This window comes from Cupressus sempervirens, chromosome 2, assembly GCF_028749045.1.
Source record: "Cupressus sempervirens isolate cs-2001-9-10 chromosome 2, ASM2874904v1, whole genome shotgun sequence".
NCBI classification, from domain to species: domain Eukaryota; kingdom Viridiplantae; phylum Streptophyta; class Pinopsida; order Cupressales; family Cupressaceae; genus Cupressus; species Cupressus sempervirens.
Genome location: NC_143119.1, coordinates 510,369,699 through 510,384,138, shown reverse-complemented (window position 1 = coordinate 510,384,138; position 14,440 = coordinate 510,369,699). Strand labels below are relative to the sequence as shown.

General features: G+C 32.7%; 1 protein-coding gene across 2 annotated transcripts in view; it reads left to right on the top strand.

The window, feature by feature from the left end:
- Positions 1–14,440, top strand: part of LOC149573218 (pleckstrin homology (PH) domain-containing protein) — a 380,091-nt gene that overhangs the window by 347,396 nt on the left and 18,255 nt on the right. For both annotated transcript variants that reach the window (XM_089814397.1, XM_089814396.1), the window contains exons 57-61: positions 10,711–10,837; positions 11,005–11,226; positions 11,329–11,688; positions 13,102–13,260; positions 13,361–13,642. In XM_089814397.1, the coding sequence (XP_089670523.1) occupies positions 10,711–10,837; positions 11,005–11,226; positions 11,329–11,688; positions 13,102–13,260; positions 13,361–13,642 (1,150 nt within the window). The remainder of the gene's footprint in view (positions 1–10,710; positions 10,838–11,004; positions 11,227–11,328; positions 11,689–13,101; positions 13,261–13,360; positions 13,643–14,440) is intronic.

Below are 14,440 nucleotides of genomic sequence, written 5' to 3'. Positions count from 1 at the left end.
TCTTATCTTATCTTGATATGGGCAAGGTGAGAGCATTTGGTGTATAGGACCATACCCAATAACCAAAAAGAGTTATACAAGAAGCAATCTAATCAATAGAGTGCACTAGGTTGCAAAGCTAGCCAAATCTACACTTCAATAGAGTGTGCTTGATGCATGAATTGAAAGAAAACACACTAGGTATAAATGAAAACATGAAACTATTGTTACATTTCAAGGCTTTGCAAGATATTGGTAGATTGCATCGTGAAACAATATTTAGTTTAGTAGTTTTCTTGTAATTTCCCCATTTTTGCCAGAATCAGAGTTTGAGGAATTAGCCTATTATTGTGATCCTCGTATGATAATTATTGTGGTTAGAGGGTCTGGGGCAGAGACTCGGTTATGGAAGGATCTTGTATTCTTCACAATTCAATATGTTCTCCTTTGGTCTTCGTTTGGGCTTAGTTTCATGCACCTGCTATCTATGGCAAGTCTAGTGATAGTTGAGAGGGACCCTTTCTATTTTAGAAAAATGCATTTGGTCATATGGGGAAGTAATAGGTGTGAATTGTGTTTCGTAAAACATATTTAAAGGATAAGTATTTTGGGAGTTGTTATTATTTTAGTGGCCAAATTATTATTAAATCATTAAATGGCTTATTATAAAGTTATAATTTCACTTAAGTTTAGGGTTGAGTCATCTTTGGAAGGGGACATTTATTTAATTAATCTATGGAAGTCTATGCCAAGGAATCAATTAAAGTTTTGGAGTAAATGATTATCATTTTATATGTAATGTTCCCGTCATAAAATAAATAAATAATCAAAGCATTGTTTATGGGTCGATCAATTTAGTATATCTCGGACTCCATTGAAGAGGCTTAAAAACCAGTTTTCACAAAACTATTATAACTTTTACAACATGCAACAAAAATGTACCAAACCAATTGTATTATAAAGATAATTCATCTCTCTTTCTAAAAGTATAAGGTTAAGCCCTTAAAAAATCCATTAAACAATCGTACACATTGCTTCAATCTGACTGTAATCTGAAAATCTGAAAATTGCCATTCATAGAATGCTCATAACTTTCTCAAATCTGCATGAACTTAACTCAAACCAAATGCAAAGGAAGGATTACTCATTTTACTACTCTACCATATTAATAATACATTGTTTCCAAGCTGTACATGAGTGTACAAATCCTAGAAGAAACAAAAGAACTAGAAAAACCAATCAAAATAACAAGTACAAAGTGCTCCAAAAGATCTTAACTATTCACTTTTCTTCCCTTCCTTGCTTGGTTCAACCTTACAATGGAATTTTATAGTTTCTTGGTCAATTTAGACCTTACAAATACCACCCATGACCTTTGGACTTCCTTTTACAACTTTAATGCAATTTTATGTTGTTGCATTTTTTCCAACTCTTCATCTTCCTGACAACTTTTAAGACTTTTGACAAATGTGATGCCATGACTTTGCATAAACCTTAAAGACATCCAAATGACCATTTAATAACCTTTTACATGGTTATTACCCTTTCAAGGGTTATTTTACAACTTTTGACATATTAAACCAATTGGGACCTTAACTATGATAATATTCACAACATTGCATTTTTGTTACAACTTTTCTTTTTGATTGGATTCCCATTACATGGAATGACATTGCAACATATAAGAATTAACATAAATCATTAGAATATCCATTATGATCTCTTGTAGTCCATTGATGGCTACGTACTCCTACACTAATATGTAATGACAACCAAAACTAGTGCACAAGGCATCAATTGCAACTTTAAATGAATGATAAACAAGTTGGAAATGAAGATTTTTTACCCTAGAATCCACCCTTAATGGAAAACGTAGGGATTGTATGCAAGAATCTCCTGAATGAATTGTTTTAGCCTAAATGTTCCCTAGGATGGGCTGTTTTTGATGTTTTGCATATACAAACCAATATGCATATGCTTGGAAAATTGCTTCCCATGGAGAGCGATGCAAAACACATAGAAGATGGAAGAAAAAACTTTTTTTTGTAACTCCAAAACATATACATTCAGCTCAAAATCGCCATTCAGAAATAGAGAAGTAAAACGTATGAAAGAAAGGGCAAAAAATGTGTTTTTCAAGTCCAAACGCATGTGCTTTTGGCTTTCAAATCGCCACCCTTGGTATACTTGTGCCAAAATGCAAGTCTTATAAAGACATGATTTTTGGTATTGAAAACATATCCAAATGAATCCTTAACATTGAATGCATGTTGTAATGCTTAAAAACGGGCTTCTAAGACCCTAAAACGTGTTTTTCCTCTCAAAATTGCTGCCTATGTCTTTTTGATAAAAAAAAACAGAGCTCAAAAGGCATGATAATGACTTTGTTGGCTTTGAAAACATATGCTTTCCTTCTCAAGTCGCAACCCATGTTCTTTTTTTAGAGTGAAAGCATTAAAATAGGATTTTTCAAGTTAAATACACATGCTTTTTTACTTAAAATCGACCCTAGCTCTTAGGTCATTAAAGACAAGATTTTAGCGGTAAACGCATGTGCTTTTTGGTTTTAATTTTCCACTATATGGCCATTAAGTTAAAAAGGTTTATAATAATGGGTTTCTTAAATGCAAACACATCTTAATACCCCTCTTACATATGTTATGTTATATGTTTTTGCACATATTTTGAACTAAACATGCGTATTTGCAAAAAAGCCTACCTTTGTGCATTTGGGACTTAGAATAGTGAAGTTTCTAAAAGTGATTTGCATAATGATGACATGCAATGCTAAATCAAAACCCCACTTAATTAGATTAAAAAGTGTCTCATGTTAATATATTTATATGTAAGTATATCTATGTGTCTCATGTTAATATATTTATGTGTTTATATTTAAGTGTCTGCAAGATGCTTAAAACCTTAATAACTCGAGCTAGACAACTCCATTGGAGTTCTAAGATTAGCTCGAAATGAACAAAATTTCAAAGGATATATCATATAATCCTAGGGGTGAAAAGATCAAAAATTAAACACAAAAACAAGAAAAATGAAGAAAAGACTTAAAGTTTGCCCAAAATCAAGCGCTTGCAGTCAGAGAAGAAAAACCTGTTCTAAAAAGCATTAAGATGATTAACTTGATAGAAACCTTCAAAAACAATGTTCAAAAGATGTGAAACTCAAGCCAATTCAAGGAATGATGAATTACTCTAATGATGCATCATTCAAAACATCAAAGCTCAGAGGAAATACCTATGTATCCATGAGAAAATTGCATAGGGTTGCCTTAATTTTGTGATGTCAAAATTTAGGACAACTCATCTTTAATTCCTTCAAAATCAAAGCATTGCTCCATCACAAAGTCCAATCCACAAATTCTTCAAGATTTAAACTTCCATTATAACTGGGAGGATCAATCCTAAGTTGTTCATTCTAGATATTTCCTTCAAAAAAAAATTCTTCTACTTGGTCTACTACACACCTACCACCACTTCCTCTTCATCATCCTCATTGACATCATCCATGCATACTCCTCTTTTTGTGCTACTTCTATAGCTTCTATTCTCACTATTATTCCACTTTACATTTCCACAATGGCTTTTACATCACCGCATGGTGCTCCTCTTCGACCACATCCTCTATGGTTTCAGGTTTATTCTCTCTTCTCTTTTCTCTTTTTATGAAAAAAATCTCTCGACGCAATCACAAAATCTGATTCTTCACAACCACTACCTCTTCACACCCTACTTTGATAACATATAATGTCCCCACTTCTAGAATATAATTTAACTAATAAATAATATAAGCATCTTGGAAAAAGAAATAAAATAAAAATTATATAATGCATTAAACAGGTAAATAGTATCTTAAATCAATATTATCATAATTAAATGTAATATATTATATTAATATAATGATTAATAGTAAGTCAATAAATGATATAACAATAAATAAATCAAATGTATCAAATGTTTAGAGATAAATAAATATTATAATTCTAAATTATATTCTAAATAGTTGAAATATATTTTAAATATATCATATATTACACTTGATTAAATAATATATATAATTTATTATCATTGAAATATAAATATACATTTAGAAAAATCTTTCAGTATAAAACAAGGCCATAGAAATATACTAAATTAAAGAACAAATATAAATATTACAAAACTGTAAAATAAGAAGGCTTGACCTTTACCTTTCACACATATATAAGATCCCAGTCAGCGACATGAATGCAGCCACAAAAGTAGTGATATTTCATCTGAAGCAATAGGAGAAGATAGTGAAAACAGTACATACAAATCCCAGCAGCACTCCCAATGTGGAGGAGTAAATCAAGAGGGAGGTAATAACATAAGAGGGAATAAGATGAAGCATCCACCTTCCAAAGTCAAACAAAAGGGAGAATAATATAAAAAGAAGGGAATCTAAAAGCTACGTATAGATTATACCTTTCTTTTTCTAGTCTAAATTATTATATTTGTTTAGTTTAGTATAAATAATTAAGGATAAGGAAGCTATATAGGAAAATAAAATTAGCCATAATGGGTATGAAATATTCTAGTATTAGTAAATTTATATTATGGAATAAGGAAATTATAGTAGTATTAAATAGTTAATTGTTATGCAAGTGAAATTAGTTATTATATAAAAGTGTATGTTTTTTATATAAGTATAAATATAAGAATATTAATATTATGGATAATTTTAATTATTATATTTATATGTTCTCTCTAGCATCAATTATAATAATAATAGAATTGGGTATTTAATGCTAAGGACTACTATATATTTAGCATAAGCTAGATTGTTTTCTTACTATTTTTTTTTATAAACTCAATTTTAATTTTGGCCCATTCATGTCTCTAGATTATTATTAAAGGGAGTTAAAAATGGGAACATTATAGTAGTATCAGAGCATGATCTTGCCATCCTACGGGGTAAAAGAAGATAATTCATATGAAAGAAGAAAGTCAAAGGCTAGCGAAGTCTCAAAGAAGTTCAACCTTAGTTGCGACAACAATCTAAAGAATTGGTAATGTATAAATAGTGATTAATATAATTATGAACTTTATTATTATTTAAATGAAAGGGAAAGAGTGACAATTAAGGGAGAATCGCTAAGGCACCCTATTGTTAGCACCTTCCCAAGGCTGCAATTAAGAGAGAATCATAAGGGCACCCTATTGCAGTAGCATGTTAGGGAGAACCGTTATAAGGAAATCCTACTTCTTTGTGATTAAGGGAGAACCGTTGGGGCACCCTATTGTAGAAGAGACCTAGGCTACAATTAAGGGAGAATTGCTAGGGCATCCTATTAAAGTAGTATGTTAGGGAGAACTACGACAGGGGCACCCTACTGCTCTGTGATTAAGGGAGAATTGTTCGGGCACCCTATTGCAAAAGAGACCCAAACTACAATTAAGGGACAATCTAAAGGGCACCACATTGTAGCGAGAGTTAAGGGAGAAATGCAGTAAGGGCACCCTACTGTGCCATAAGTGTGGGAGAGCCGCTAAGGGCATCCTATTGCAGAGGTATTTGAGGGAGAACCACTGAGGGAACCCTATCATTGTATTAGTAAAAAGAGAATTGCTAGTAGGGAACCCTACTACGCTGTAATGTTGGAAGAATTGCTTGAACACCCCACTACAAAGAAGAGATTATATCTTTAGAGGCCTAGGACGAGATAAAGTCTCTCCTAAGGATTGTAAATGGATACATGATACATCCTAAAGGGATATCCATAGAGGCCTAGGGTGAGATAAAGTCTCCCCTAAGGATTACAAATGGATACCAGAGAGGGTATACATAAGATTTGAGAAGAAATAAAGTCTCTACCAGCGATTATAAGGATTACTCATCGGGACTTGTCATGGGTGAACTCAATACACAAATGGGAGAACAAAAATGCTACAACAAATCAAATAAGTTTATTATTACATTTTCAAGAGAAGTCTCCTCTTTTGAAGTATTCTTAATACTTTGATTTGATAAATTTATACTCATAAATTACAGTTCTATCTTTATGTTTATGATCATTCCAAGGTTGCGATGTTGGATATTGGAGTTATATAACAAGAATTTGCATTACTTGAGGACAAGCAATTTTGGGAAGGTGGACTATAATGTCCCCACTTCTAGAATATAATTTAATAATAAAAAATATAAGCATCTTGGAAAAGAAATTAAATAAACATTATATAATGCATTAAATAGGTAAATAATATTTTAAATCAATGTTATCATAATTATAATATGTTATATTAATATAATGATTATTAGTAAATCAATAAATGATATAACAATAAATAAATTAAATGTATCAAATATTCATAAATAAATGAATATTATAATTCTAAATTATATTCTAAATAGTTGAAATATATTATAAATATATCATATGTTACACTTGATTAAATAATATGTATAATTTATTATCATTAAAATATAAATTATACATTTAGAAAAATCTTTCAATATAAAACAAGGCCATATAAATATATCAAATTAAAGAACAAATATAAACATTACAAAATGATAAAATGAGAAGACATGACCTTTACCTTTCCCACATATATAAGATCCCAGTCAGCAACATGAAATGCAGCCACAAAAGTAGTGATATTTCATCTGCAGCAATGGAAGAAGATAGTGAAAACTTTACATACAAATCCCAGCAGCATTTCCAACATGGAGGAGTAAATTAAGGGGGAGGTAATAACGTAAGAGGGAATAAGATGAAGCATCCACCTTCCAAGGTCAAACAAAAGGGAGAATAATATAAATAGGGAATCTAAAAGCTACATATAGATTATACCTTTCTTTTTCTAGTCTAAAACATTATATTTGTTTAGCTTAGTATAAATAAATAAGGATAAGGCAGCTATATAGGGAAATAAACTTAGCCATTATGGGTATGAAATATTTTAGTATTAGTAAATTTATATTAATGAATAAGGAAAATATAGTCACATTAAATAGTTAATTGCTATGTAGTTGTTATATAAAAGTGTATGCTTTTTATATAAGTATAAATATAAGAAAATTATTATTATGGATAATTGTAATTATTATATTTATACATTCTCCTTAGCATCAATTATAATAATAATAGAATTGGGTATTTAATGGTAAGGAATATTATATATTTAGCATAAGCTTAATTGTTTTCTTACTATTTTTTTTATAAACTTGATTTTAATTTTGGCCCATTCATGTCTCTAGATTATTATTAAAAGGGAGTCAAAAAAGTGAACATTACTTAACACTTGGTGCAGTCATTCTTTGTCAAGTAACCCGAGCATGCAGCTTTGACAAACAATAACTACAAAAACTTCACACAATAATAATTTTATTTTTAGTAATTGTAACATACAAGAGTACAAACTACATTCCTTGTTTATACATGCTTTGAAGCCTTCTTTCCTCACTTCTAAGCTTGTCTCTCCAATTTGCCAACCCCCATGCCATCACATGCCTTCCTTTTATATTTTTATGTGTGGGAAGTTCAATCACTGTAGAGAAATTTGATAGTCCCTAAAATGCTCCAATTACAACTTGCCACATGTCCACATATGGTTGTTCCTTTCAATAGATTCTCAAGGTCTTTTTTCTTACTTTTCCTTCTTCGTTATGAGTTCTTCTTTTGTCTAGATTTGGAATCGAACCTTTTATTTCCATTCTAAACTTTCTATGAAAATCCAAGTTCCCTTCTTTATCAAAGTTTTGGAACCCCTTGGAATTTTGATTTTATTGCTTTTCATGATTTCTGGATTCATTAAACATCTAAATGCTTATCCTCCTTTGTCGAGGTTCTAGGCTTGACCTAGAACTTGAATGCTCCTCTTTTTTTGTTGAGGGTTCAAGATTACACGGGAACTTGCACACTTTTCTTCTTCTTGATGATTAAACCCTAAACTAGAACTATCAAAAATTTTGATAGTTCAAGGAACTCTTTTAGCTTTGACTTGAAAGTTTTCAAAACTAAGTTTTGATTTTTATCAATGATTTCAAAAGGAAGTAGGAACCAAATGAACCTTTTTTTGCCTACAATTTTATGCTCTATAGTGAATTTGCAGTTCCCTTGATGTTGATAGTTCAAAGGATTCTTAGAACCGACTAAACCTCCAATTAGTTCCTAATGAGGACCAAATGTCTAATCAGCCATAACTTAGTCGATTTTTCACGAAATATTACCAAATTTAAATGGTAGGTACCCAATAAGCTTCTTAACAAGATAATCTCTTTGCCCAAATTTCAATTAATATTTCATCTTGCAACATTTCCCTAAAACTTAACAAAACAAGCAATGAAAAGTAGAACTGGGATAGAAAATATTTTTGGGTGACATAAATTGCTCATGAAGCCATATGCTGCTACACCAAAATATTGTCTCACCTATGAATGAGTGTAACGTTCTGACCTCTAGCCAGCCATTTAGAGATAAAATAATCCAAATTAATCAAATTAAGTTGTCTAAATTAAGATATCCAATCAATTTGTATTTAATTCATTCTTATTAATAGTTGAATATTTTATTTTAAAAAGATTGTGCCTGGTGCCAAACTAAAAATCAATAAATATCATAAAATCACTTGGTTATTGAATAAGTCCTAGGTGACTCATGAATTTAAGCAATATTCAATTGTGCAATTGTCATGGCCTTTATAGGTTTTGGCATGGGTTAAACAAGTGATACTAGCATGTGCATTGATGGGTGTCTAAGTTACCACATTCGCTACTGGAAAGCAAAATTCAAAATTCGATTCCTCTGAATTCATAGTTGGTTCAAATTCGTTTCACATTCATTTTTTACTGACAAATTCCCTGTGGGTTCTACATTTTGGTCGAATTTGCAAGAATTTGGTGTTAATTTGGCAGAGGAAAATGAGCCCCAACAGAATTTGGTGCAACTTCCAAGCGAATTTGGGAAAATGCAAAAAATGTGTTGACTTTTCAACATTTTAACAAAGTATTTTTGGGCTTCTTTCAACCTAAAAGTCTTTAATAAAGTGTATGCAGCATTAAAAAACAGATATCTCAATTGATTTTGGGCTTTCACGTCATTACGGCCATCATTTTGGGCTTTTGAAGAGGTTTGTTTGCAGGCTGTCCCCATCAACAACTAATTGTGCTTCTAATCAGCAATTACCTAATGATGATGAATTCTTTGATGATTTTTGATGATACATTGATATTTGATCACATATGAGTCTATTACCGATTACTAATTACTGATTAGTAATCTTGACATTGTTGTTTTAAAGTTTTTGAACTTGAACGTTGATATGGTGGTATATTTTGACATTTTGTCATGGCATTCGAACAAAATCATTAATTTATATGGTGGTTGGATTTGCTAAATTACTTTAGAAGCTTAGATTAGCATAGTGGTGTATGACTGGTTTGCTGCCGCATATATATATATATATATATAAATCTTGTATGAATGAACCCAAACCCATCCCCAAAAGAATTTGATCGAATTTTGAACCTGAATGTCGAACCCGAATCTAACCCAGCAACTTAGATGGGTGTAACAAGAATCATCAATTCAATCACAAAAAATACAATTTATACAAGTATGTCCATCACGAGTTACCTAATCATCTATTTTTTTCACATTAACCAATGGGCTTTTCTTATCATCCAATTAGAATGTGCATTGCTAGGTTTTACTCAATTAGCTGATCTATCATTCAATTAGTAAAGATTGTGATACTTTGCATCCAGTTATCCATAAAATGGTGACTACATGTTTCATCCAAATTTTCTTTGTAGGCTTGGAATGGGTAATATGAGCACTTGTGCCAATGACTATATTGAAAACAAATCTAAAGTTCGTATTGAACATTTTGATATGGTTAGAAACAAGAACATATTTAACCAGATCCAGCATCCGATTGAAATGTGCATTGATTGGTTTTACCCAATCAGCTGATCTTTCATTCAATTAGTAAAGTTATTGACAAGTATGGTAGCCACAAGTTCCATCCAATATTTTGTACTGTCTTGTAATGGGTCATACAAACAATAGTGTCAATGACTATATTAAAAACATATCTGAAAATTTTAAATGAAAATTATCATATATTTTAGTTTAATTGAAGCAAGAACAAATTTACCTAGATCCAACAGCCACAAGAATCTTTTCATAGCTCAAGCCTCAAATTCATCATACCTGGGAATCGTTACATTCTTTCTTGTCTCATCGCATTTTGAATGCTTTGCATGTGCTTAGATTTCTAGAGTTTTAACAAAAGTTCCTAGGGAGTTGAAGATATCGAGTCATTTTCCCCTCCCCTGTCTCCAGTCATATAGAGTTTCAAGAAGATGTTAACCTAAGATTCCACCTTTCTATTCTTTTATTCGGTTTCCCACATCCCATATATAGTGAAACCTCTACAGAAGTTTGCACCAGTGTACCTAGGCAACTGTTTGTGGTTAAGATTTCATTCTTCCGTCATGAAATTCGATTAAGTATCTGATATTCAATACACCTAGTGAAGTATATTAAACCAGCTCAAAAACAATATTGTGTTAATCTCGCTCTCTTGACTACAAACATTGGAAATTCTTATTTCTGGATTTGATAATAATTTTTGGCATTATGTGAGTAATTTTAATCTCATTCAGATTACTGAAAGAATAATATGGACAATCTATTTAATGTTAATGTAATTGAGGTTGAACTGGACTTAACTACTTTGTTTTATGGGGTAGTTTGATAGATATAGCAGAAATGAGGTTGAAGTTTTCACTAGAGACAGCACCTGCCCAGAGGCCTCATGGAGTTTTTGGTATTTGGAGTCCTGTGATTGACACTATCGGGAATATAGCCAAAATGCAGGTCAGTGCAACATCTCAATTCACCTTCTGCATATGAGTAGTTCTGGTTGAATTTATTGATTGAGTTGTGCTCTTAGATTGACTGATTTAAGTATGCATGTTAGATGGAAAGAAAAGTGTCATTGTTTGAAGTGATGTTCCTGATAGTCATAGCTCTGTGCTTGTCAGATCCATCTTAGAAAAGTTGTTCACAGACACGTGTTCATGAGAAAAAGTTCCATTGTATCATCAATTACCCATCGGATCTGGAGAGATTTGATACATAATCCCCTGCATTTGCTTTTTGGAGTAGATTTAGTTGGTATGACAAGCTCAACTTTGGCATCTCTGAGTAAAGGACTAGCCAAACTTTCTACGGATGGACAATTCCTTCAGCTACGTATAAAACAGGTGAACTTATAATTATATTTAAATTGAGGAAAACTTTAATGATTTGAGAAGTATGAACATATTCGTTGTCCTCATATAGCATTTTTTATGGAATTTTTATAGGATTCGTCAAGAAAAATTACAGGAGTTGGTGATGGCATTTTACAAGGCACTGAAGCTTTAGCACAGGGTGTAGCATTTGGGTTCTCTGGAGTGTTGACTAAGCCTTTGGAAAGTGCAAGAGAACATGGTGTTATTGGTTTTGTACATGGTCTCGGGAGAGCATTCTTGGGTATTATTGTTCAGCCTGTGAGTGGAATCTTGGACTTTGTCTCCTTGACTGTGCATGGTATGGGTGCAAGTTGTACAACATGTTTTCAAGTATTTGGAAACAAATCTGTTTCAAATAGGATCAGGATCCCACGTGCCATCCGGAGTAGTGGAATTCTTGAAGAATATAACAAAAGGGCAGCATCTGGGCAGGTCATTTTCCTTTTCACTTTTTACTTGGGAATTTTTACTTTCGTGCAGATCAGTGTATTTATATTTCATCTATTTATGCAAAAGAATATCTGTGGAATATTGTGAAGGTTTTGTAACTTGGTCATTCGTAAAAATTCTGAGGATACTGATATGATATAAACAATTACAACAGTAATATCATGATTATTGATCTCAGAAATCTAGAGTGGTTCTCAGTGTTGATTTATGTAAGTGTAGTCCAGTCCAAGTGTGTTTGGATGCAGATGTCAAATGTAGTTTTAGTCTGGCTGATTGATTCACTGTAGGATGTCTCACATACATATACATGGACATGAAAAGATAGCTTTTGAATAATAATAAACAGAAGCGAGTGAATTTGTTGAAATCAAACAATCTCTTAGGAAAGCTGTTAAAAAAATCTATATTGTGATCATTTATCCTCAAAAGTTTGACAGCCCAATTCAGTGTCTCCATTAGTTTTGTACTTATTATCAGGTTGGAGTCTCTTGAAGAAATTGGAGCATGTCACCTTTATGTTTTAACCTGAGTTTATGTGTTTTATGCATCTTTTTATATGTAAATTGAGGCTATGGATGGGCCCTCACCCTGATTTTTTCTCACTAGCCAGACACGTGCAGTGGAAACACAAACAAGGGGCTCATCCCCTAACAATCAACAGTCCAAGTGCACAAGCAAAGTGGCCCACAAACCCACCAGCCCTGCAAAAGGGCTTGGAATTGGGTGGGCACCAACACAGCACCTTCCAAACACCAAAAAAGTTACAAACCATGCTATCAATGGCAATGTTTTTCCATTCACATATTAGTGCGATTGATCTTCAAATTTTCTGGACATACTGATTGATGAATTCCACCAGTTTCTTATGTTTTGCTGACCACTAGTAAAAATTTAAATGACAAAGTTGTACTTATTATCAGGTTGGAGTCTCTTCAAGAAATTAGAGCATGTCACCTTTATGTTTTAACCTGAGTTTATGTGTTTTATGCATCTTTTTATATGTAAATTGAGGCTATGAATGGGCCCTCGCCCTGATTTTTTCTCACTACCCAGACACGTGCAGTGAGAACACAAACAAGGGGTTCATCCCCTAACAATCAACAGTCCAAGTGCACAAGCAAAGTGGCCCACAAACCCACCAGCCCTGCAAAAGGGCTTGGAATTGGGTGGGCACCGACACAGCACCTTCCAAACACCAAAAAAGTTACAAACCATGCTATCAATGGCAATGTTTTTCCATTCACATATTAGTGCGATTGATCTTCAAATTTTCTGGGCATACTGATCGATGAATTCCACCAGTTTCTTATGTTTTGCTGACCACTAGTAAAAATTTAAATGACAAAGCTGCCTTATAAGGAGAGAACGTTGATTTGTATGTTGTTGAGTTTGCAGATGGTTCTTTACCTTGCAGAAGAAAGGAGACATTTTGGATGCACAAATATTTTTATGGAACCTTCAAAATTTGCATGGTCAGATTTATACGAGGAACATTTTGAGGTATCAAATCACCGGATTCTGTTGGTCACAAATAGGCGTATCTTAATGGTGCAGGTTAGTCAGTGGAGCTTATCCTTTTCGACTGCTTTGTCTTTTGAAATATTGTCCTGGCATGTTAAGGCACTTATAAAACTGTTTGTTCCTATGTTTACAGTGCCCAACATCAAATAAAATGCTTACAAAACCATGCAAAATACTATGGGATGTCCCATGGGAAGAGTTGCTAGCCTTGGAATTAGCAATGGGAAACTACCAGAAGCCTACTCATCTAATTTTTCATCTAAAAGGCGTTGAAAAGCCTAAATGCTTTGTCAGGGTTATAAAACCACTGGGACAAAATGAAGAGGAATGGATAAGTCAAGCGACATTGATCTATTCATTTATAGAGAACCTCTGGAAGAAAAATCAATCACTCAAAAGATCATCTGGTTTCCAGGTGAGGTTTATGTGCTGTTTTATGGGAACCTGATATTCTGTGCAACTATTGTAATAATTAGGCATCCTTGCTAAGAAAATAATAGCAGAGTGCAGTTGTGTCAAAAAAAAAAAAAAACTTTCCATTCTCTTTGGTGATGGACAGACACAATGGAGATTTAAAGTACTAGAAATGGACAGGGACTTATACTTCATATGCCTTGTGATACCATTAAATTTAGGGTAAAGAATTTATTGTGATCTATGGTACACTAAATTTGGTGTGGCATTAACTCTTGATTTGATGTTTGAGACATCATAGTTTTAATTCTTATTGACTTGCAGGATACTTTCTTCTATAGCATGTGCCCATCTCTGTTGAATGGTCCAGTGCACATTAAATAGCTTCCATGTTACAATAGGTTTAATTTATTTTTGTTCAATCTTATCATGTGATCTATCATAGGACAGTGATTGGATGCTTCAGAAATTCCCATAACAGTTTTCATTTATGACTTATTTTTAGCGCAATTACACTTTGGAGGGTTCTAATTTCTACTACACATTTTATAGATTTGATGCTTTCATATGATTCCATTTTTTCATTCCTTTCAACATATATTAATAAACAGATAGCTCTAAATTCGACACTTGTTCAACATGGCATGGCACACTTCCCTGTTATCCAGTGTCCATCTTTAGTTGTTAGCTTCCAATTGTGTTCACTTACTCTTGCTTTAGCGTTCTTTTATTTGTAGTAAATAGTACAAGGTAGAGGCCTGTTACTAGCTCCTTTCCTGGTGTTCTTAATCATAGTGCA